The following is a 21621-nucleotide window of genomic DNA, read 5'->3' as shown; positions in this document are numbered from 1 at the left end:
AGGAAAAACAGACAATTTTGCCGAGCAGTAACGAGCCCGAGGACGCCGAGCTCGTGACATTGTCTGACTCATCTCGACTTGGAGGAAAACGCTTTAAAGACAACATCAAAGTGTCCCAGGAGCACAAAGTTAAACCGATGCCGATTTTCTTAGAACACAAAAGTTAACAAGTGGGATTCAATCCAGTACAGCTAAGAGAATTTAAAACTAAAGGAATTGCCTCAATCCCCCCAAAAATAGACAAGACAAATATAATTATTTGTATTTTTTTTTTTTATTATTTTGGCATTTCTTTCGTTTTGTATTTATATTAAGCAAAGTGCATCTTCTTTTCTTCTCATCAACACATTGCACAATACATAAATAATGATGCATATAAAACGTCTTCATATTTACAATTAATAATATATTTATATATAACATAAAATACATTTTTTCGCTTCTTTTTAATTAAATCTCAGTCATTTATTAAACAAGTCCATCAGAATTTATACTTTTTTCTCACTTTTAAAATCCTTTTTTTTTCCTTCTTCTTCTGCATTTGAACCTCTGGAACAAAAAAGAAAAAAAAAAAAAAAGTCTTTTTTTTTCTGTGAGTGGGCGTTGAAGAGGTCAGCGTGAAGAGGAGGAAGGCTCCTGCTGCTGCTATCGCGTGTTAAAGATTACTTCCAACCAACACGGGCAGCTGCTGATGAACTGTCTGGTGTAGCACTGTCCCCAACCCTTCACAAAGCTTATCTGCACCGTGAAGCCCGTGCGAGGCTGCTGCGTGAATTCATGGTCGTTCGGCCTCTGCAGGCTGCACGCCTTGTCATAGTCAAAAGCTTTGATGGAGAATCCGGGGAACACCTTGTGCACGAGCAGCGTGCGCGAGTCCGGGTTGTCCAGTGTGGCCGACTTGATGAAGATGGGGTAGCAGCTGCGGTTGTACACCCACACCCCGTCTGGCTCGCGCGTCAGTTGGATGCCGTAGCCGATCTTGGCCCGCACCATCTGAACCAGTTGGGACTTGTTGTCCGAGCAAAGCTGGCCCAGGCAGAAGCCGTTCCCCTGAGGTAGATCGTAGAAGATGTCCAGAGAGGGCTCCTGGACCGAGTAGAGGCGTCCGACGCGTGTCTTCTCCTCCCAGTACGCCACCACGCACCAGTGGGCCGGTTCTCCTGACTCCTGCAACGCCAGGGAATCTGGAAGAGGGGAACAAAGATATGGAGACGCTTAGAGGCGATAAATAAGTTGCAATAAAAGTAAGACATGGGACAATGAAAATGTGCAGATCAAGGAGAAAGAGAGAGGAGGAGGAGAAAAAGATGACTTCATGAAAGATGTGATCAGATGTTGTCTAGATCTGAGCAACAAAGCTGCTTAAACATTGCTACAGCTGAACAACCTCATCCTTATCCCCGTTTTGGGAAATGGAGAATTCGCTTTCGTCAGGAGCCAAAACGGAGTTGTCATCCACAATTTCTGCCATGCAGGAAAACCATATTGGAATTCCTGGACCACAGACAAGAAAAATCAACTCGGAGATGCACTGCCAGGCAAGTTTCCACATGCAGTACAATATTTATCTAGGCATTAAATGCTTATCTTCTGTCTGGCTCGCTGTATTTTTGTAGCGGCCCGGCCAACAATGTACTGACGTCAACCTCTTGTGCTGATTGTCTCTACAGCAACATACTTCGCCCTGCTGGAGGAAATGAAGAGTTTGACCGACGGAGACACGGTAACTGATGCAGGGCTTTCACACAAACACATAAACCATGTTGGGCGGGCGTCAGACGCAGGCCGTTAACTCTCCAACCCCCGGCGTCTGAACCGTTGACAAGTGAGGCCTCGTGGGTCTGAAGTTTCCCCTGAGCGTAGAAAAGAAGTGTAGCACTGGCCGCGCTCCAGTTTCCAAAATCTATCCCCTTTCCCTTTAGAGCGCCTCCTGCGCCGCCGCACTCTCCCTTCATATCTCTATTCCGCAGAAATCTGGCTTCCAGCGACTCCCAGTAAGAAAAGGGAGCCAGTCAGGCGCAAGGGAAATAGATTGAGACGGAGAGGGGGCGGGGTGGGGAGGAGAAGGAATGCTTTTTACATATTTTGACCGTTACTTTTACAACTTTGCTTCCTTTTTGGACTTTTAAGTGTCTCTTGTGCTTTTTGGCGTGATCGCCTCATTGCGGCAATTTCTCTCAAGTGTATAAATATCCATTCCCATAGGCCACTTCCCAAACATCAGGAAAGCTTGGAATGTGGGTATATATTTGGAGGAAAACCTGAACAGAGCCCCTGGACCTGCCCCCTTTCATCTAGCAGTAGCTGTGAATGCAACCGGTAATTTGGAAGGTCCCGTCTGGGAGTAACTGCGACGCTAATGCGGCAGGATCTCTCCCGGCCCAGGCAGACTTATCCTGGCCTGTCATTAGCCTTCATTAGGAGGGGGTAAAAAAAGAGGAAGGGAAAAAGAAAACATTGGGAGAAGACAGACAGAAAAAGTCTAGGAGAAGGAAAAGGGGGCCAGCAAAACTGAAAGCATGCCTTCCATAAAACAAGCGGGGCTGTGTTCTTTGAAGTTGAGCTGAGCTGAGCCTCGGGGAATTTATCGTAAATCCATCCTGGTGGGGTGCTAAAGGAAACCAAGCACCCAGCTATCTCCATTTGACTAAATGCAGGCAAAAAAGAGAATTTATCTTTCTGATAAAAGACAAGACAACATTTTATGTCTCAAGAAGATGCCAGACAGTCTCCAAATCCGGCATGTTTTACACATTACAGGAAGAGCCAAGGTTGATAAGGACAAGGACGCACGGGCCTGCTGGTGGAGCTCACCTGTGGGGCCCTGCTGTGTGTGTGTGTGTGTGTGTGTGTGTGTATTATTGCTGAGAGAGACAGAGCTTGGCGTCATAGGTCATTAGAGCGGCTGCCTGTCTGAGCCTGTCATTGCAGCTCGAAAACACTCTGCTATTCAGGACTACACTAACAGTCCTGCCGTTTCCCCCGCCTCGTGGACTAGCCTCTGAGAAACTTTAAACTCGTGGTGTGAGAAAACCTCAGAGGAAAGGGGGGGGGGGAATAATCAAGGCAGGAGAGAAGCAAACTGCTGGAAGTCAAGAAGCAGAGGATCACCCTATTAAAAAATATATATATATTTGACTTATTTATATCTCATTTCAGATTTTAAAGACTAATAATGCGCTTTTCTTTCACCCGTTGAGCTGACCTTCACAAAGAAACTGAACTGACTGCTGCAGCTTCAGGTCAGTCCATCTCATGTGACCTGTAGCGCTCAGACAGACAGATACGTAGAGAGAGACCTGAAGAGAGCAGCTGAAATGACAGCAGCTAAAAATTATCGTGACCAACGCAAAAAAATCTGAGCTTTCAATGTAGGAGATTTTTTTTTTTTCACCATTTTGTCAGCTGGCAATAAATGAACAGAGTTAAGATGAGACAAAGTGATAATTAAATCATGCGTGGAAAAACGAGCAAACAAGTTTATTGTTAGCCTAGCATTTCAGCTAACTGCCCAGAATCAAAATATTTCCAGCAGGAATAAAACAGCGTTCACGACAGACAGTAGTTATATTTGTAGAGACACATATATCTTTAGAAACATAAAACTGTCTTGACAAAAAATATCTGTTACCGTCATGAAAAAAAAAAATGTCCAGACTCCTACTTTAAAGCTTATGTTAGTTATTTTTCAAGCATAAACGGGTATCAGACTGCGGAAAAAAATACAAGTCTGAATTTCATGGAGAAAAGTCGTCAATATACTGACGTAGTCTTATGTCTCCTTCACAAAAGAAACTGCGAACGGACTACAAAAATGCTCGTGTTTCAATATCCGTGCCACCACTTTTTAATAGACACATCAGCAGATTTCTGTCGACGCTCAGATGTCTCCTGCAGGTAAACAAACCCAAACCCATTGAGTGAATCAGCCGGCGGGAAGGCGAGACAGCCAGACTCCTCTATCAGCGGGGTGCTGCCTCGCAAATAGTAATGTTCACAGCTTGTTCTGACAGCAGATGAGCTTACACCTCATGAGTTATGCTGCTGGACAAACATGCATGTATGAAAACACTCGCTAATTTTAGCGGCGTCACGTAAACTCACCTTAGTTTCCAAGTGCAAAAACCACCTTGGGGTTTTTGTGCTGTTTTTCTTTAAATAATCATCGCATGTAAAAGGTGTCAAGCTCACGGAGTTGCAGCCCGACACTGTTTCAGATGCATCTCTTAAAAGTGTGTGTCAGATGAAGTCACAGTAGTAGCACTGTGTGTGTCTGTTCATTAGCTCCAGGTCTTGAATATTCACTGTGGGCTCTGATTGTACATCTGTCTGCGTGTCCGGGTTCTGGACGTCTGCCTGTTGAAGCATTAGTCTGAGTTTCTGTCTGCCTCCCCACCTGCTCCCTTCTGCACTCTGGCCTCTAAGCTCCTCTTGTGTCTCGGGCTTCTCCTCCTCGCCAGAGATAAGCTGGCTAGCCGGCAGCCTGTGGCCATCTGTCACTCTAACCCTTTCTGTCCTCCTCCTGTCAGTTGTCTGCTGCTGCTGCTGCTGTGTCCCATTCCCGTTTGTCCCATGGGGTCCACATGCAAACACCCAACCCCCGCACCTCCACATCTAACAAAGCCTTTTCCTGCCTCTTCACAACAAAGCAATCGAGCTCTCGAGTGATGATGCATCCAGCTGTCCTAGTTACAGCTAGTTTTTGCAATGGACAAAACAGCATCAAACGGACCGGACGACTAAGGTTTAAGAAACTTATGAGTACGAAAGCACTCAACTTCTTCCATCATGTTGCTTCTACGTTTTATAGTTCATAGCGTCTTCAAGTGGTTTTAGATGATTAGGTGATTTTTCTGCACACATTTCACCTACTCTGCACACTGACAGTAAGCTGGCTAAATGAAATCAAACACACATTTTAAAATGTTTAAAAGTCAGACAGACTCGATAGGAAATATTTCCGAACATTTCCAATTTTTATATAAACTGCAGTGAGTCAGTTATGGGCTACATGTATGTAAAGAAGCAGACTGCTGGCTAGCTAGCTGAGCAGATAGTCCAAAATATTTTTAAGCTAATAGTTTGTTGTGCTTGTGTTAATCAAAGAGCAGAATGACTAGAAAGTTAGATTTGCTACATGACAAGTTTGACAACTACAACTAAACGTACAACAAATAAAATACATTTTTGTGCAATGTATGAAAATATTGCAAGCCTTATATCTTTATGCGCACAAATGTCCTTATCACAAGTTGTACTGTGACCTGCAAGTAACGCATCACAGATATCCGACAACTGTAAATATTTATCAAACCGTTTACGCAGTTATGCAGTGCTGAATTTTTAGCATAAGCACCACGGACTTAACTGGGTGTCAACTCCCCTGTTTTAATGCTCTACAGCTTTAATAAAGCAGACGCCAAGCTAGCCGAGACAACTGGACTGAGCCGAAGGGGAAGCGAGGCAGGACGGCTGTGAAGGAGGGCGGGGAGGTGCTAGACTCGCCGCACTTCTCCCAGGGACACAAACACAGTCTGGAAAGGTTAATCATTACCTCTGTCTGACTCCACACGCACAGACACCCACCAGGTTGGCGCTATTCTTAGAAGTCAGCCGATTCACACACATTACACTCCGTCTCTCGCACACGATTTTCGACCTTCGGTTCTGCACAGTTTCAATATGAGTAAATGGCGAGAAGGCGCCAAGAAGCGCCTCGCATTGATCCCTCAGAAATCTGCGGCTGTTTGGGCCTCTCTCACCTCAGACGTGTAATAGCCCTGTCATCAGACACACTGGGTGAAAACTGGAATGAGGAAGACATGAAGGAAACAGCTCCAGGCAGGGGGGTGGAAGGGCTCGTCACGGTGCCTTATTTTCTAAGTCAACACCCTCTCGCAAGCCGGGGAAAGTCTATTCCAAAGGTCTGGAGGCATTCCTTTTGTTCTTTCTGCCAGGCTGTATAAGTCCAGCCCCCTCGTCCCCCCCAAAAATGTGTATGCATGCGAGTGCACCTTCATCTGCGGTCAAAGCTAAGCATTCCTCCGTTATTGCAAACAAAACACGAGGTGTCATTGATTTCTCTCTTTTGGAGTTTTAGAGTCCCGACAACGCTTCGACAGCCAGCTCGCAGCGCCTCTAAGGACCGTCTGGCTCGCTTCTTGTGCAGCCAGAAATTCAATGACGGGCGGCCACTCCAGAAGAAGAAAGGACAGCAGTTTTACTGTGCAGCACCGAGGAAAGTAGACTGTCCTCATCTCACGTCAATGCAACACAACAGCAGCTTCACAAAATGAGGAACATCTATCTTCAGCTTGAGTATCAATGACACCAAAAGATGACTGGTGGTGATACCTGTTAACGACAGCAAAAAATGACAAGCAATACTGGATCACCGTGCAAATGAACAGTTTCATAGCGAAGAGGAGCTTCAACTTCAACTCATTAAATGCATCAAATAACAGCATCTACTTAAATGTACTTAATAAAACCCAGTTAAAGGCTAGTGTGCTTTGATACATAAATGGAGAAAACCTTATAATTTCTTCATATTCTAGTAAATTCAAAACTACTACTAATTCTATCCGAGACCCAGCAGCACGTTGCTCGTCTCTAGCTTGTTATGGTCCTATATGTTACATGTTGTTTTCCAACGCCAAAGCTAATTGTTGGTCTGGAGGACTGGCTGGAGTGGCTTTCTTAGCCAACAGACAGGAAGTGAAGCTTTAAGATGACAAGTAACTGAAGCTGCTAACGCCCCCGGCCACCCTCCACCCCAATCTCAAGAAACGTAAATAAACCCTGATGGCAGGAAAACCACACAGAGGAGTGGCCCGGTTTGTCTATCTGCAGATCTGACTTCTTGCAGAAACACAGATAGAGAGAATGAGTTGCAGACACGCCATCTCGAACATGAGCCATCCGGCTGCGACCGGGGGAGAAGATAAGGAGACGAAACTGCATGCGTTCTCCCTACTTGGTGTCCGTAGCTCAGTTTTTCAAACACAGGAGCTTCTCATGGTCATTCAGAAATATATATATATATATATATATATATATATATATATATAAACTTGTGAATATTTCATTCCTCCAGTCCCTGGCCTGCATCTTCCACATGGCACTCAGAAGGTCCCCAAAAGCTGTACGACAATGCTTTCTAATGGGACGTTTGCTTTCCTAATGCTGGACCTCTTTCCCATTCCTGTCGAGTTCTTGGTACAACACTTCATCAGGCTGACCCTTGCACGCTCACACATACACAACCACTCCCTGCAGCCCAGATTTCCCAGGGTGACAGGACAAATAAACACAAGGTACTTTCAAACACGGTGCCAGGCCGGCTAGAATGATGTCATGAGCTCACTTTTGCAGACACACAAGTCAAGAGACTTCCCACAAGATCGTTATCTGGGAGAAGCAGTGTCACACACACTCACACACATACAAATATATATAGATAGATGGATAGACAAGATGAACAATTGCCTACATTGTTGCGGCTAAAAGACCGTGGGAACTAAATCAGAAACCACAAACAGAAAACAGACAACCAGCAGTTCCAGTTGGATGTGGCCTGAGCGCTCTTTTCATTTTATTTTTGTTTATATACACACCTCTGTATACCCCTAAATGTATGCGGTTGTTCCAGTGCTGATAGAGATTCAGTTACTGACACACAAAGGCACTCCAGAGTACACAAAAGACAAACTGACTCCATGAATGAGCAGGCAGGAGGGTGGAGACACGCACACACACACACGCAGGTTTTATGGGCATATGTCTCCACTTATTTCCATTTTTTTAATCCTCCATACAAGTGGTTTGAGTTTTCCTTTTCCACTGCCCCCTTCACACATTCATTCACCCCACCCCCCAGATATAGCTTCATACCTTAGGTAATGTCAAAGCCCACTCCCACAGAGCCACTGCGAACCAAAACAATGTTCATCTTGTCCTGGGCTTCCGTCCAGCTTTGGCTCAGAACCAGAGCTGCAGAGCCCTCCTGTCAACCGCGCTAAAGGTAATGTTTTTTTTTACCGGCAAGCACATCGTCCCAAAGCATCTGAGGCAAAGGGAAAACACAAAATACATGTAGAGCAAAGCAAGACACAACTCTCCTCAATCCCACTCCATCATCCGCCGCCTTCTGCGTGCATGTTTTTCCGATTTGTGCAGCATAATGACACAGGGTGGGGAACAGAGGGCGGCCAAAACCAAAATTAAGTCCCTTGCCAAGAGGTTGGCTTGGCTGCCTCGCAAGGAGAGGAAGTGGGGAGTAATGAGAGATCCTGGCCCAGCACAGAGCGGCCCGGCTCTGCTTTGCTCAGCTCGCTGGCTATAACACGCATCCTCCAAATTACAGAGAACCGAGCAGAGCTGCCGGCCATCTCTCCCTCCACCCAAAGCCGCCATCTTCTCTCTGCCTCTTCATTCCCTTCTCTTAGTGTTCATACGAGAAAACCAACAAGGAATGGAAACCAAGTAGTAAATTTTGGTGGAAACGGTCCTCGTTTTCAAAGAGTGCATTTCTCCGTTCGGTTCCTCTCTTTCTGATGCCCTGCCTTCCTCATTTCTGGTTGGTGTACCCCCAGTGTTTGTTTTCCATCAAGATGAGGCCTCGGCTACCTCTCTGTCCGCTCGGCTTTTCCTCAAAGACATGAGGTCATATCCTGCGCGGCCCTTTCCTCTCCCTGCTAACCCAAACAAGGCAGGAATGCTCAGCAAGCGGAGGCACACCGAGGGTGCTCTGTTGCAAGCTTCCACTCTTAATTTTCTTAAGTGTAAAAACCTCCTCGTGTGAAAATATTTCAAGATAATGCCCAATAAAGCCTTTTTTTTTTTTTTTTTTTTTTTTAATGAGCCATGGTGCCAGGACTAAATTTAATCTTCATCACAGCCCCTGATGAAGGTTACACTTCAAGCCAATTCACTGGATGACTAATTGACTGGCCAAGGGGGCCGGGTGACTGTCTGCCGAGGTAGGCTGGCGGTATAAGAATACAACTTGGCCTAAATTTAACCCGCAGTGGGAGGAAGCGCCTGTGTGACAATCGGCCATGCGCCAGGGCTCGCACCGGGTCATTTTATCTCCTCGCCTGTGTGTGTGTATGTGAGAGTGTACATGCCACCACTGTGCGACTGGATCCGGTTACACACAGGCACTCTGGGTCAGCCCCCAACGGCACCAGCAGGCATGCCACTGACACTCAGATGCTACACTTTCAAGCGTCTGGCACAAACAGAAGTCTACTTTATGGAATACTTGAATGTATGGGCCATGGTGTACTACGCAACAGTAATTATCAAATAAAACATGCACTTAAAGCAACTGATATTTTATTGCTTTGATCTAGATGGACCTGAGTTTTTGATCTGCTGTTGCAGCTGCAAGTTCTTGTAATAAAAAACAAAAATTGTAAATTTCTTGTCAAAGTCAAGTCTGTCTTGTGAAGCACTATTCTCCGTTATAAGAGTGCTTTAAGACTGGCACCTCATCAACGCTTGTCACTCTTATTTTGAAGTAAGAAAGGAAGTAGTACCTCTGTAGATTTTGTTATTTTGTAGCCACGGTTGCAAATGAATTGAAATATATGGGAATAAATAAGATGTTATCTTACTGAAAAGATAATGAAGTTTGGATCTTCGTGGAAGTACAGCTGATTTTACGCATTTAATTAATTCGTCGAAGCCACGCCCCCTATATTCACTTTGCAACGCATAAATGTATAATATCTAAACCCATCTTTGAGGCCAGAGCACAAGACTGCTAAAACCACATATTTGAGCTCAAGAACAATTAAGTGAGGCAGGTTTTAGTTATATTATTGACTGAATATATTCAATGTAAGGTGTTAATGTTTAACTTGCAAATATCTAAAGAATGTCAACCCAAGAGGTAAAAAAAAAAAAAAAAAAAAAAAAAAAAGTGAAATTTATGTATGGATATGATACGGTTTGTTCAGGGGAAACTCTGTTGTAAATGCACTGATGAAGCTCCCACTACTAAGAAAAAAAAAAGCAACAAGCTATACTGAGAGAAAGCTGTTGATTGGTCGCCGGTAGCCAATAACAGCTTCACATGTGGATTTTCGGTTTTCTCAGAAAGGATTGTTAAGGACTGATTTGTGTATCATGCATTGTCTCTCTTTGTGGGTTGGGTGTATTGTTTTGCCCCCTGGCTGTTATGAAACGGCAGAAACGACATTCTGCAGCCAACTCTACAGAGCCGCGACTGCTTCAATAAAAACTTATTGGAGAGACGTTAAAGCTCGACGGGCAACAAGAACGCCTTCTAAGCTGCTCATAACCAAGAGTTACTTAACACTCCAGAGATTCATAACCAACAGTCCAGCACCCTCTTAACCCTGACCTGATCTCCATTTCTCAATCCCTAATCTGATCTCCCAGCTCAATGCCTGGGTGAACCTATAAACCCCTGATCTAGGTCTTCGCCAAGATTGGTGGCCCTGACGCCCGGCTCCAGCCGTCCTCTCCTCTTCCCTTCCCCTCTGCTCTGTTCCAAGCCGATGACGTGGGCTAGTGAGGGGAGCTTTGGAGCCGCTAGTCTGGCAGGCAGCCTAGTTTGCATTTGTGCTTGTCGCTGTCACAGTTCACTTAACTCCTTCCGTCCTGAGCAATCTAGGCTTTCCCCTGCATGTAGAGATGGAGAAGAACTGATTTATCTAAAGTCTGAATGAACTATGTCTTCGGAGGTGAGTTCGCTGCTTGTTCTAGCCCGTCTCCTCAAAGAAAGCAAGTTTATTATTGTAAAACAATGTAAAACGCAGCAAGCCTCTTGCTGACTGCCAGTACCCTTTAAGCCTCCCTCTCCTCTGTGAATTTGTCCGGAGAAGAACATAAAAAGGGCAAAGTGAGTGAATTGGAAGGTCAGCAGCAGGGCCTCTGGGGGAGCCATGTTTCTTTTGTCAGGCCCCCAGAGGGAGGGAGCCAAGCGGGGAAAACGGGGAGGGTGAAAGAAGAGGCAGAGGAGGAATAGATTACACCCCCAATTCGTTTGGCTTGCAGCGGAAACCATGGGGGCAGAGAGCTTTGGCCATCACGCCTCAGCCTCTCTACCTCTCCCGCTCTCGCTGAGGAGGCCCATTCACCAAAGACGCTGGCTGCCACGGCCATGTCCTCCTCGCCAGGAAGGAAAACAGGGGAGGAGGGGTGGCTGAAGAAGGGAAGACGAAGGGAGGGCGCCTGCTAAGCCTCCACTTCTTGGGTTTCACAGTTTGAACAGTGTATGAAATGTGTCTTTAGTTAACGCACAAAGGGAGGACTTTAGTGTCCATCCTGATGGTCTGGAGGAGGATGTGGGGTGTGATTTTTGGATCTTCTGCTCTTGACACACACAGGCAAGAAGGCTAAACCCTCCACCCCCAACCACCAAACAAAGGACGGGGGCGGGGGGAAACGGGCAGCGAACACCAACTGACATAAAACAGGCTTTAAAGGCTCTATAATGAGAACCATATGCGGCAAATGAAAGCAGAGAACAGCACTGGAGAGCAAACCCTCTCCCTCTCTCATGAGCATCATCGTATTCTGCAGCCTGTGGGTAAGGAAGGCGACTCTGCCAAAGCTGGGGGGGAGGGATTACAGGAAGGACTCTCATGGAGCCCGAAACACGTTCAGCGTAAGAGTTGGAGGAAAGTAAGGTGCCCTGTGTCTCAGCCTAGAGGAGAGTTACTCTCCGTCTACAAAGACATCCACTGTATCTGCAAACACGACGAAACAAACACTCGAATGTCGGTTTCAGCCTGCTTTCCGTCCCTCTCCTCAACAACACTACATGCACTGAACATATTCTTCTGCAAACAACAGCCTGGCGTGTTTGTCTTCCATTACAACATCACACAGAGAGCGATGGGAGAGGAGAAGGGAGAAGAGAGGAGCGTTGTTCAAAGAGCCAGAAGGGAAGAATTTATGTGGCTGTGGGAGAACTGCACCTCCCTCCTTCACTGGCTGTTTTATTACAGAGGGGAAGCTGGGGCCCCCACAATCACCGCCTCATCATCGCAAGTATGGAGGGGAGATGATGTGTGTGTCAGGAGGAATGTGAAGCGGAGGGAAAGGAAAAACAGAGGAGGGAGACGATGAGGAGGAAGAGCAGAAAAATGGGTGATATAAAGGCAAGATGTATTGGTGGGAATATTTACCTGAAAGCCCCACAGGGGCCGAGTACGTAGTTCCCCCAGTCTCACTGGATGAAGGCCCAGAGTCTGGAGAATCTGACGGAAAGAGAGACTCTGAGTTAGTACTGAGCGTGTTCCTGTGTGTGACGGGAGACGGCAGCAAAGCAGCAGATGCGAGGCCGTCAATCACTCGGGTGAAATCAATGCCTAATGAAGACGCTGACGATGAAGCTCACACCCTCTCTCACACACACAGCAGAGAATTTCTTACACCCCTGATAATCCCCCCTATAATCCGGTGCTTTGGAAGGAATGTTAGCCCTGCTTCTTTACACAGACGAGCTGCTGAACCAGAAAGGGTTAGATTCTTTCTGTCAACGACCAGGGCTCGAGACTGGCTCTTTTATTCCCCGCTCAATAACAAAACGAGATGTTATGATATTCCACATCGCAATATTTCTCACCAAAGGGAAGAATGCCTCGTGAATAAAGACCTTCTAGTTAAATACGTAGGAGATAATATGGACACGGATATGAAGGTATAACCTTTGAGCTCAACACTCAGTTGAACCCATATTATAGACTCTTATTTTGAAGTAAAAAAGGAAGTAGTTTTTCAGTTCTGGTCCAGAGAACATGTGTCAAAAGCAATAAAAAAAAAAAAAAAAGCACCATGACTTATTAATTTGGGTAACCTGTAAGAAGAAACTGACAGAAATAAGTGAGTTTAAAGCCCTGTGACAATACCAGCTAGCAATGCTAAGGTTAGCATCTGCTTTGTAGTTTCTAATCAAAACTAAAGTAAAAATTTGCTTCATATTTTCAGTAGCTGAAAACAAAAAAAGGAATCGATTTAATCAAAGGTTGTTGTTTTTAACCAGTCTGAAACTCCAGACAAGATGAACTTTGTTAGTGCTGTGAGAACATAGCGAGTTGCTACCAGTTAGCTGCTAATGTCATCAAAGCATCCATTTGCTTTGTAGTTTCTGTTAGCAGTAAAGTAAAGGATTATTTCATGTTTTTATGTGTCTGGACTGCATCTGAACGTCTCTTAGCCCAACATGTAAAATACTTCAAATCAAACACGAACTGGATCATTCTACAATGAACAGATTTGGTTTTTAAAGTTTGTGTAGCTTTTATTCTACTCCTAAGAAAAAAAATTAACTAAAATCGCAATTCAAGAACTACATATTCTGTTCTTCTTACACAATATGTAAGAAGAACAGACTGTCATTTGTGAAAGCTGGGGGAAAAAAATAGACTTTTAAAAGATCTAAAATACTGATAAAATAACATCTGTTTTAAAATAGTTTCAGGCTTGCATTTGAATAATATTATTAGAACATTTGAATAATATTATTAAAGTGTACTGGGTCTAATACAACTAGGAAGCTTACAGTAAGGGATAAACCTGTGTGTGTGGGCTCCCTTTGAACACTCCTCTACACAAACAGAACTTAGGTCCTGAAGGCAACCATGCATTTAAATCCTATTTAGGGCAAACTATCAGGCAGGCCAGGGAGGCAAAACTAGTCATTCTCTCCTCCTTTTTGAATGCTAAACCCCCCTCAAAGACCTGTAATGTGGACTAGTTCCAACACGACACATGAATGGAGCTTTAAGAGAAGAGGTGTGCACACCGACTACAGCGAAACTCTGCTGGGAGCCGGCTAGTCGCTAGTAGCTGCACTAATTATACATTCCTTTAGCTACACGTCATTCTGTCTATTCACCCAACATCCACTGAACACCAGCGCGACTGAAGGATGACTTTTAAGTCAAATTGATCGCAATAAGAACTTAGAAGCTAGGGTGTCCAATGTGCAGCTTCGGTGGATGATAAAAACGACTGAATTAAGGCAGTGACCACTGTGGTTTCACAGTGCAGTCCCTTGCAACGTCCGGACAAGGCCCGTACTGCTGCGGTCTCCCCAAAGAGATGCACAGGGAACAGCCTGGGCCCGTCCTTTAATTCGCTGCCAGCACGCCTTGCTCTGGACTGTCGGGCAGCAGTTCACCGCTGACCACAGGGTGCAGAAAGGGGGGCATCAGAGTGAAGGAGCCAAACAGTGTGTGATTTATATTCCCCAGAGCTGAGACAAGGTACCGTTTTATGTCCAGGCTCCTTTCATATTGACCGCCGCTGCCGGAGAAGGACGGGCACCCTGACACACACAACCTCACTTCCTGCTCAGTGGATTTATAAAAGCAGCATCGTAAAGTCCGCCGCTCCTCCACGTCGTGCGGATATTTACATCCCATCGCCTTCTTAGAGAGAATATTCTGATTTTTCTGAATGCTGTGACAGTTTAACCCGGCCTGATCTAAAGCAAACACTGCAATATTGGCGTAGAAAATCACGTTAACTCCCAGTAATGAAAAGGAGTTGATGACTGACGGGACAGCTTCCCGAGGCAATCTTTATATGATAAGCTGAGCTGTTCCACTGTCCAATTACCACGTCCTTCAGCTTTGCAGGTCGATGCAGACACAGAGCTACAACTGAACATGCCCTGACTGAATAAAAAAAAATAAAAAGCAAAAAGAGTTGTCAAATATGGCTAAAGGGACAAATATTTAGGTCTTAAAACTTCAAAACCCCAGATCAATAAGAAAGCAGGAACTTCCTTGCTCTCCTTAACCTTGCCGCCTGCAGTTCAGTTCAACAATTCAAGTTCAGTCCGTTCTGTCCACGAGAGGAAACCGGGTGGTAACATGAGTTGTATAATCATTTCCTTTGTCTGCATCCCACTTGCATTTCCTATTTACCTTCTCGTTTCCTTTCAGCACTGGAAAGTCTCCAGCTGAACTCAATACAGAGACGCGACGCCAGCTCTGCAGCCAGTCCCGGCCAATCAGCAGGGAGCCGAGCGTCAAGCAGACATCACTGCCAACGTTTTAGATCAATTCTGTTTGTATTCAACATGCTGGAGCTGCTTTTTAAATGCAATAATATTACCAGAGCGGCGTGGAGACAGATGACAAAGACAGAGTGAAAGGAGCTATGGGGTGGGGGCAGGTGGGGGGGTTGAATTACTGCAGCTGCAGCTGCAATGACTTCCTATTGTTTCCACTCACTGAAAGCCACTTTCTCCTCCGAGCCGGCCAGTCGGCTGACTGGTCACTGTTTAACTCGGAGCTCTTTCTGCACCAGTACACACCGAGATGGGTAATGAGTCAGAAAGCACGAGAGAGATAGAGATAATTAAAAAAAAAAAAGTTAGGCTGTTTACAGTCAGGAAAATCTTTCACATCACCTCCACCTCTCCAGTCTTTCCTGGTTGTGGGGTGGTGAAACTTAAACTGACCTAACAGGTGATGACATAACGCAATAAGGAAAAGAGCAGAACAGCATGGGGCTGGTTGAGTTCACCATTTCGTATCTTTGTAGCTCAGCTTTTGCTCTGGAGTTTTATCGGTCCATTATACAGCGCTCTGCCACAGAAAGTCAATTTGTTGGTAATTTTCTATAACCAACTCAGTTTTATGTGAGTAAATGTGTTTATATAATAATAATGATCTGCATCAACCCTGATCAAGGTATTTTGACTTGATCAGGGTTCATATTTTAAAGTTCAATCTGCCCTGGCAGCCATGTTGGAAACCGAACTTTAGACAACTCAAAGAGCTCAGATTTTCCCTGTAAAGATTCAGACTTAAGAGGGCGTTCTTGTTGCATCCACAATAAACGTTCATTTTGGCCGTCAATAATTGTGATACAGATAAAAGTGACATTAAAAGTTTTTTTTTTTTTTGCCTGTAAATGTATCACTGCCTACAGTCAGAGAACAAAACCCACTAACAATCAATTAATTAATCAATTAATATTCCCCTCATGGAATATACAGATAAATGAAATAGTCCAAACAGCAAAACTAATAATCTCACCCATATTGGGGTTTGCAAACAGCAATTACTGTTTATGGGTTTCAATAATTACCCATGCGTGCACAAATGAACATTCTGGGTTGACTCCTGTGAAATATGTCTGATTACAAACTCCCATCAAACCATAGTACAGTGGAGTGACCTCTTTCTGGTGAATATTCAGCACAGCCATAACCACACTTCCTTACATTAAGCTGTGAATCGATGACATACAACTCTTTTAAATCATCACTTGTAAAGGCAGGTATAAAATGACTTATGGTACAAAATGCCCCGAGGAAGACAGACAGTTTCCTGACATTTCCCTGGTCAAAATATCCAAACTGCAAAAAAAAAAAAAAAAAAAAAAAAAAAAAAAAGTGAAATGATGAGCATACTCAAAAGAGGAAAAGAAAATTAATTCACCTAAACCCCCAAAATTACAGTACACCCAGAGAAGTAGGTCAGCGACACCCCCAGCCACACACACAGACTACATTCTGTTGAATTTTCTCTGTGATAAAGGCTGCCTGGCTCCACAGATGCTGCTGCCCTGTCTGCATCTCACAACAGACAGATGAGGGCACAAACAAACCGTCTCGCACTCAGACATACCCACCGCCCTTGCTGACGTGCCACTCAGTCTATAGCTGATATCTCAGCTTTGTATTGCCTTGCCCTGGCTGCCAGCCATGCTGGAATTGGCCAGCCAGCCAGGCGTGCCACTCCACTGCTATCATAAATCACAACATAACGTGGAGCCATTTCGTCTCTCACACACACATACATACACAGCAGAGGCATACTAAATGAAGGTGTTATGTAAATCCAGACAAAAACACAACACATACATATCTACATTTTAAGATTTGCATGCCTTGGAAAAAACTCACCTGGTGGTTTAAGATAATCCATGGGATAGCGGGAATATGGAGGAGGAGGAGACTCTGTGTGGAGGAGAGAAAAAAAAACAGAGAGAGATTTAAACTTTGAGATAAGAGTTGTCATTCTTCAGCCAGAGGAAAAAAAAAAAAAAAGATTTGTGTCTGTCAGCTCCGCCTGAAGAGGCAGGCAGTGAGGCCGGCCGGGCGGCTATTGCCTTTCATTGGCAGGCAGATAAACAGGGGGCCGCCTGGCGCCAGAAGGGCCACTATCAGCGTCTAGGACAAACTGAGATACGGGCCTCTTTTGGCCCGGGACGCCAAGCAAGCACACACACATACAGAGAGAGAGAGAGAGCGAAAGAAAGAAAGAGAGGGGGCTGGAAACTTCACTGTGGAAAGACTGGAGTCCTGGCTGAGGCACTCTGCACTTTGGAAATGCCAATTATGAAATGTTCAGATAGCAGCCAGGCTGTTTGTTTGGAAAGCAGGGCTTAGATGAAACCCAAAATGTTCTTTTTTTATTATTATTATTATTTCACGGGCAGCCATAAAATGTTTTTTTTTTCTTTTCTTAGGAGGTCAAAGAATTTCAAAATGCACCTTTAAATATTAAATGTTTCCAGAGCAAATGATAGACTTGAGACTTGATGAAGCTCCCAACAGAAAGAAAAAGCAGCTGTGCCTCCAGGATGGGGATGGGTGCGAGGCCCGTCCAGATAGTCTCAAATGTACATCATCTTATTTTTGTCTACATGAATATGAAAGACTGAAAGAAATAAATTAATGAGTTCCAACAACTTTGGGTGAATTCACCCAATTTGTAACTCGACATTAGCATTTCACCCCTTTCTATACACAAACTATTGTCCGCCGGTTTATTTCTATTTATCTTCATGAATTATGGAAAGAGGTAGTCATGAAAAGGCTCAAATCTAATGTATAATGTAGCTTAGCCATAAACTATTAATCCATAGTGTTGGAAATTAACCTAGGATTGAACATTACCATCTTCAGCTGCGATGAAAGCTAATTGCTGGCTAAAAGTAAGATTGCCTTAGCTGGAGTAACGAGTCCTCAGTTGGGTACATAAACAGTTACGTATCCACACTCTGGTAGTTGCCAAGGAGATGAATATAAATGACTTTGCTGTCGGGCCTTCTTGGTTTTACCGCTACAACCGCCTTTCCATCAACCCGGAATTATACTGCATGCGTCTCCGCTCCGCTGCTCACTTCGCAGGCGGAGTGGAGTCGTTCCAGACCACTGTGATTAGAGCATGGACATCAGTGCGTCAGAAATTGCCAGCAGACTTCTAAGCCAAAATTGGCAGCTTCTGTGAGTCTGTTAAAATTCAAGTAACTGAGCACAACACTTTATTACATCATCAACATTAATGAGGCCCCCTTCATGTTTGACAATTTCTAAACAAATCCGACTTATACTCCAGTGTACGTTATGTTTTGGGTTTTTTTTCCCTCTTCATGATGCATTTTGATTGATGCAACTTATACTCCAGAGAGACTTGCAGCCTGGAAAACATGGTATTTGTATTTCATCCTACTTTCACTCATTTTAGTTCCATTCTGGCCAGTTAATTCTTATAAAAATAGTTCCAAGCAACCCTATGTTGGCCTCCCTCTACATTAAAGCCTTCTAAAATTCTGCCATGGCTTTTAGTTTAGGTTTGCCTCCCTAAAATAAATAAAATAAATAAATTCATTGGTCCCCCTAATCAGACCGCCCCTTTTTTTAAACTTTCTGGAGTCGCCCCTGTGAAAAAAAAGGAAACTTGAAACCCCTTGCCCTGAAGAGGTGATGTAATCTGATTTAGGATAATTTAACAGTAACTTTTAGCCGGCACATCTCCTTCTAATAATTTTGACAAGAACTTTTAAAATTATTCAACTCACCAAGTTCACACAGCCTGCTCATGTGGTGTGGGTTGCAGCAAACTAGGTCCGGGTTGATTTTCCCGTAGGATTCACAGCAAGACAGCCTCTTCAGCTCCGAGGAATGCCTGAGGTCCGGCCACCTGAACACTTTGTAGAGCAGCATGGGGAGAGAGTAAGACTGCTGACCCACTTTGGCGTCCACTTTGCTGGGCAGGAGCAAGCAGGGGCTCCGGGCGCCCCCCTTGGACTCCACCGCCTGCAAGAGCACCTCCAACTGTTTCTCCTTGATCTTCTTCAGCACGGAGTGGGTCAGCGCCTTTAGTTCGGCCTCCGACCCGGCGTCGTTGGACTTGGCCACCTTCGCCGCTTTGCCCATGCAGCAGCCCCCCGAGGAGCCATGCGTCCCTCTGTCCGCCTCCCCGTCGCCCTCCACGGGCGCCCGGCTCCTCCAGAGTCGCCGGACGAGCCCCGATCGTTTGGTCCTAAACATGCGGGACGAGAAGAGGGTTTCCCGGCTAAAAAACGAGCATGGTGTCCGCAAATCATGAAGATTCCGGGATCCGAGTCCAGGCAGTGACAAGCAGCCTGAGAGGATACGGTGGAAAAGCTGGGAGCTGGATGAGCGGAGGAAATCTGTAGCATGCGCCAGTCTCCGTCGCCTTCTCCTGCAGACTTAGATCAGCGGAAAAACAGTCAAGGGGGTTTCACGGGACAGTCAGCTTGTCCCCCAGGAATAAATCACCATCACCTCCACTGTCTAGCAGCTTAGAAACCTTTGCAACCAAGCTGTGAGTAGCCCCGATCTGCAGGACTGGTCCCTTTAAAAAAAAAGAAAGAAAAGAAAAGGGGAAAAAAAGAGAGAAAAACACTCTCCTTGCAGATTTTTACTGTCAGAAATTTCTATCCGCGTGCACTGGATGCTGCTGTGGACACCAGGGAAACTGGGGCCTAATTATCCCATGAAAACCCAAGCTGTCCGCTGCATCTTCGGGAGCATTAATTCACAAAATCCCCGATCCGGGCGCTCGCAGTGGCGCTCTCCGCCGATGGTGTCTGCTGTCCGGAGAGGAGCCAGGGAACAAATCCACGTCTGAAGCTCTCTCTCACAACCGAGTAGAGTTGGAAAGCCACGCAGGAAGCGAGAGAGAGAAAGAGAGAGAGAGAGAGCGTGAGAGAGAGAGAGACCACCTCAATTCGCGTCCACGCAGCGAGTCTGAGAACCTATTTTAGCAAACCGAATCCCTGTCGGGTCAAATATAATCCAGCCTCGTTTTTTCCCCCTCGCACGAAGTTTCCGTGGGCCGAGTGTGTAGCAGAAATGGAGCCGACAGAGAGTCCCTCTGCAGGGCTGCTGCTGGTGTTTGGTGGAGGGGGGTTGTAAAGGGTTCTCTGTGTGTGTGTGTGCCTGTAAATGAGGCGGATGGTTTGGGTGCCCTTCCTCCAGTCTCCAATGCGCATTGACGCGCCCGGTCACGTGTGCGTCTAGACACCCTGTCGCTTAAAAGAAATGTGATTGTGTTGCGCAAACAACAGATCAAGTAGAGCCTGCGGCGCGCACACGCACACAAGCGCGCGCACATAAAAACACACAAGAGGAAAAGTTTAATATAATGTTTTTAAAAGTTTTAAAAAGTTAAAAGTTTAGAAAAAAAGTGGATAAAAAGGAAAGAAATATTTTTTTCCCCTTAAAATTACAAGTAGATGGAAAAAGAGGAATAATTCTGGAACATTTTCTGAGCTTACAGCACAGAAAATGAACTAATAAGTTCAATTTAAGAATTGAACTTATTAGATGCAATTCTTTGAATTGAATAGGCAGTTTTCCTTCAGTTTATACAGTTAAAATGTTTAATAAGAGTGTGTCGTGACGAATCATGATGATTATCCAGGATAGTCTATGTTATATTTGCTTCTACAGTGAAGACGGCAAAAAAAAAATGGATGGGTTATACGGGTAAAGTTACATTTCAAAGGTAAAGAACATGTGCCTGTCAGCCTAAACTCAGGGTAAAACCATACTGTTGGGTCCGAGTCCGAGAAGAGAGCACGCTGCTGCCCCCTTCTGGTCCTTTAAATTTCAAACGGCACAAATATGAGTTTACTGTCCTTTATTACTCCATCACATTAAAATAAATCCTTTCTCGTTTGACAGCAAATGCGCATCTCTGCTCACTTTCTTGGTGTCTTTATTGACCGAATTTGTTTTTCGTTTGTACAACAAAGCACACTTAAATTAGTGAATTCATTCTAGCAAATTCCATTCACGCCCCTTGAAGTTTTCCACATTTTGTCGAGTTACAACTACACACTTCAATGTATTTTTCTTGGAATATTTTATGTGACAGACTAACATAAATTAATACATAATCGCAAAGAGAGAGAAAAATGAACTCATCCAGAGTTAGCGTGAGCCTTTTGGCTCACGCTAACTCTATTCTGATAGTTTAAGTGGATGGCCATATCATATTGGTCGCCATATTGTTTTTAGCTTTGTGATGATGGATATTGTTACCAACCCTGCTTCACACCTCTGCTATGATTTTGTTATTGTTGTTGTTGTCTTTGTCGGGCTGTTTGTTCCATAAAATTCTTCAACAAACCTCTGGAACCTTCACAGAGCAGCTGGATTTATACTGGTGGGCACAATTTCCTAATTAAGCGAAGAAAACTGGATGCACTTAATTTTAATGGATGCTGCATTTTTCAGACGTTATATTTTAATATAACTTGTTTCCGTTTCTTATCACAATCTTGCATCGCTCGGTGTTTGTCACCTAAAGATACCCTTCGGTGGCCTTGGAGGTACGTCGAGATGTATGAGGAAGAATTCAAGAT

At 44.8% G+C, this 21621-nt stretch overlaps 1 protein-coding gene across 1 annotated transcript; it reads right to left on the bottom strand.

Annotated features, from left to right (window-relative positions):
• Positions 1-255: 255 nt before the first annotated feature.
• On the bottom strand, positions 256-20265 carry smad7 (SMAD family member 7). The gene is made up of 4 exons (XM_014988586.2): positions 18805-20265; positions 16904-16957; positions 12165-12236; positions 256-1184 (listed from the first exon to the last, which is right to left on the bottom strand). The coding sequence occupies exons 1-4, from the start codon at positions 19274-19276 to the stop codon at positions 646-648; spliced, it is 1137 nt and encodes a 378-aa protein (XP_014844072.1). The 5' UTR covers positions 19277-20265; the 3' UTR covers positions 256-645.
• Between the last annotated feature and the right edge of the window lie 1356 nt (positions 20266-21621).

This window comes from Poecilia mexicana, unplaced genomic scaffold (genome assembly GCF_051168715.1).
Source record: "Poecilia mexicana isolate PSO_F unplaced genomic scaffold, ASM5116871v1 scaffold_12, whole genome shotgun sequence".
NCBI lineage: Eukaryota > Metazoa > Chordata > Actinopteri > Cyprinodontiformes > Poeciliidae > Poecilia > Poecilia mexicana.
Note: the sequence above shows the minus strand (reverse complement) of the source record. Positions and strands in the feature narration are given on the sequence as shown.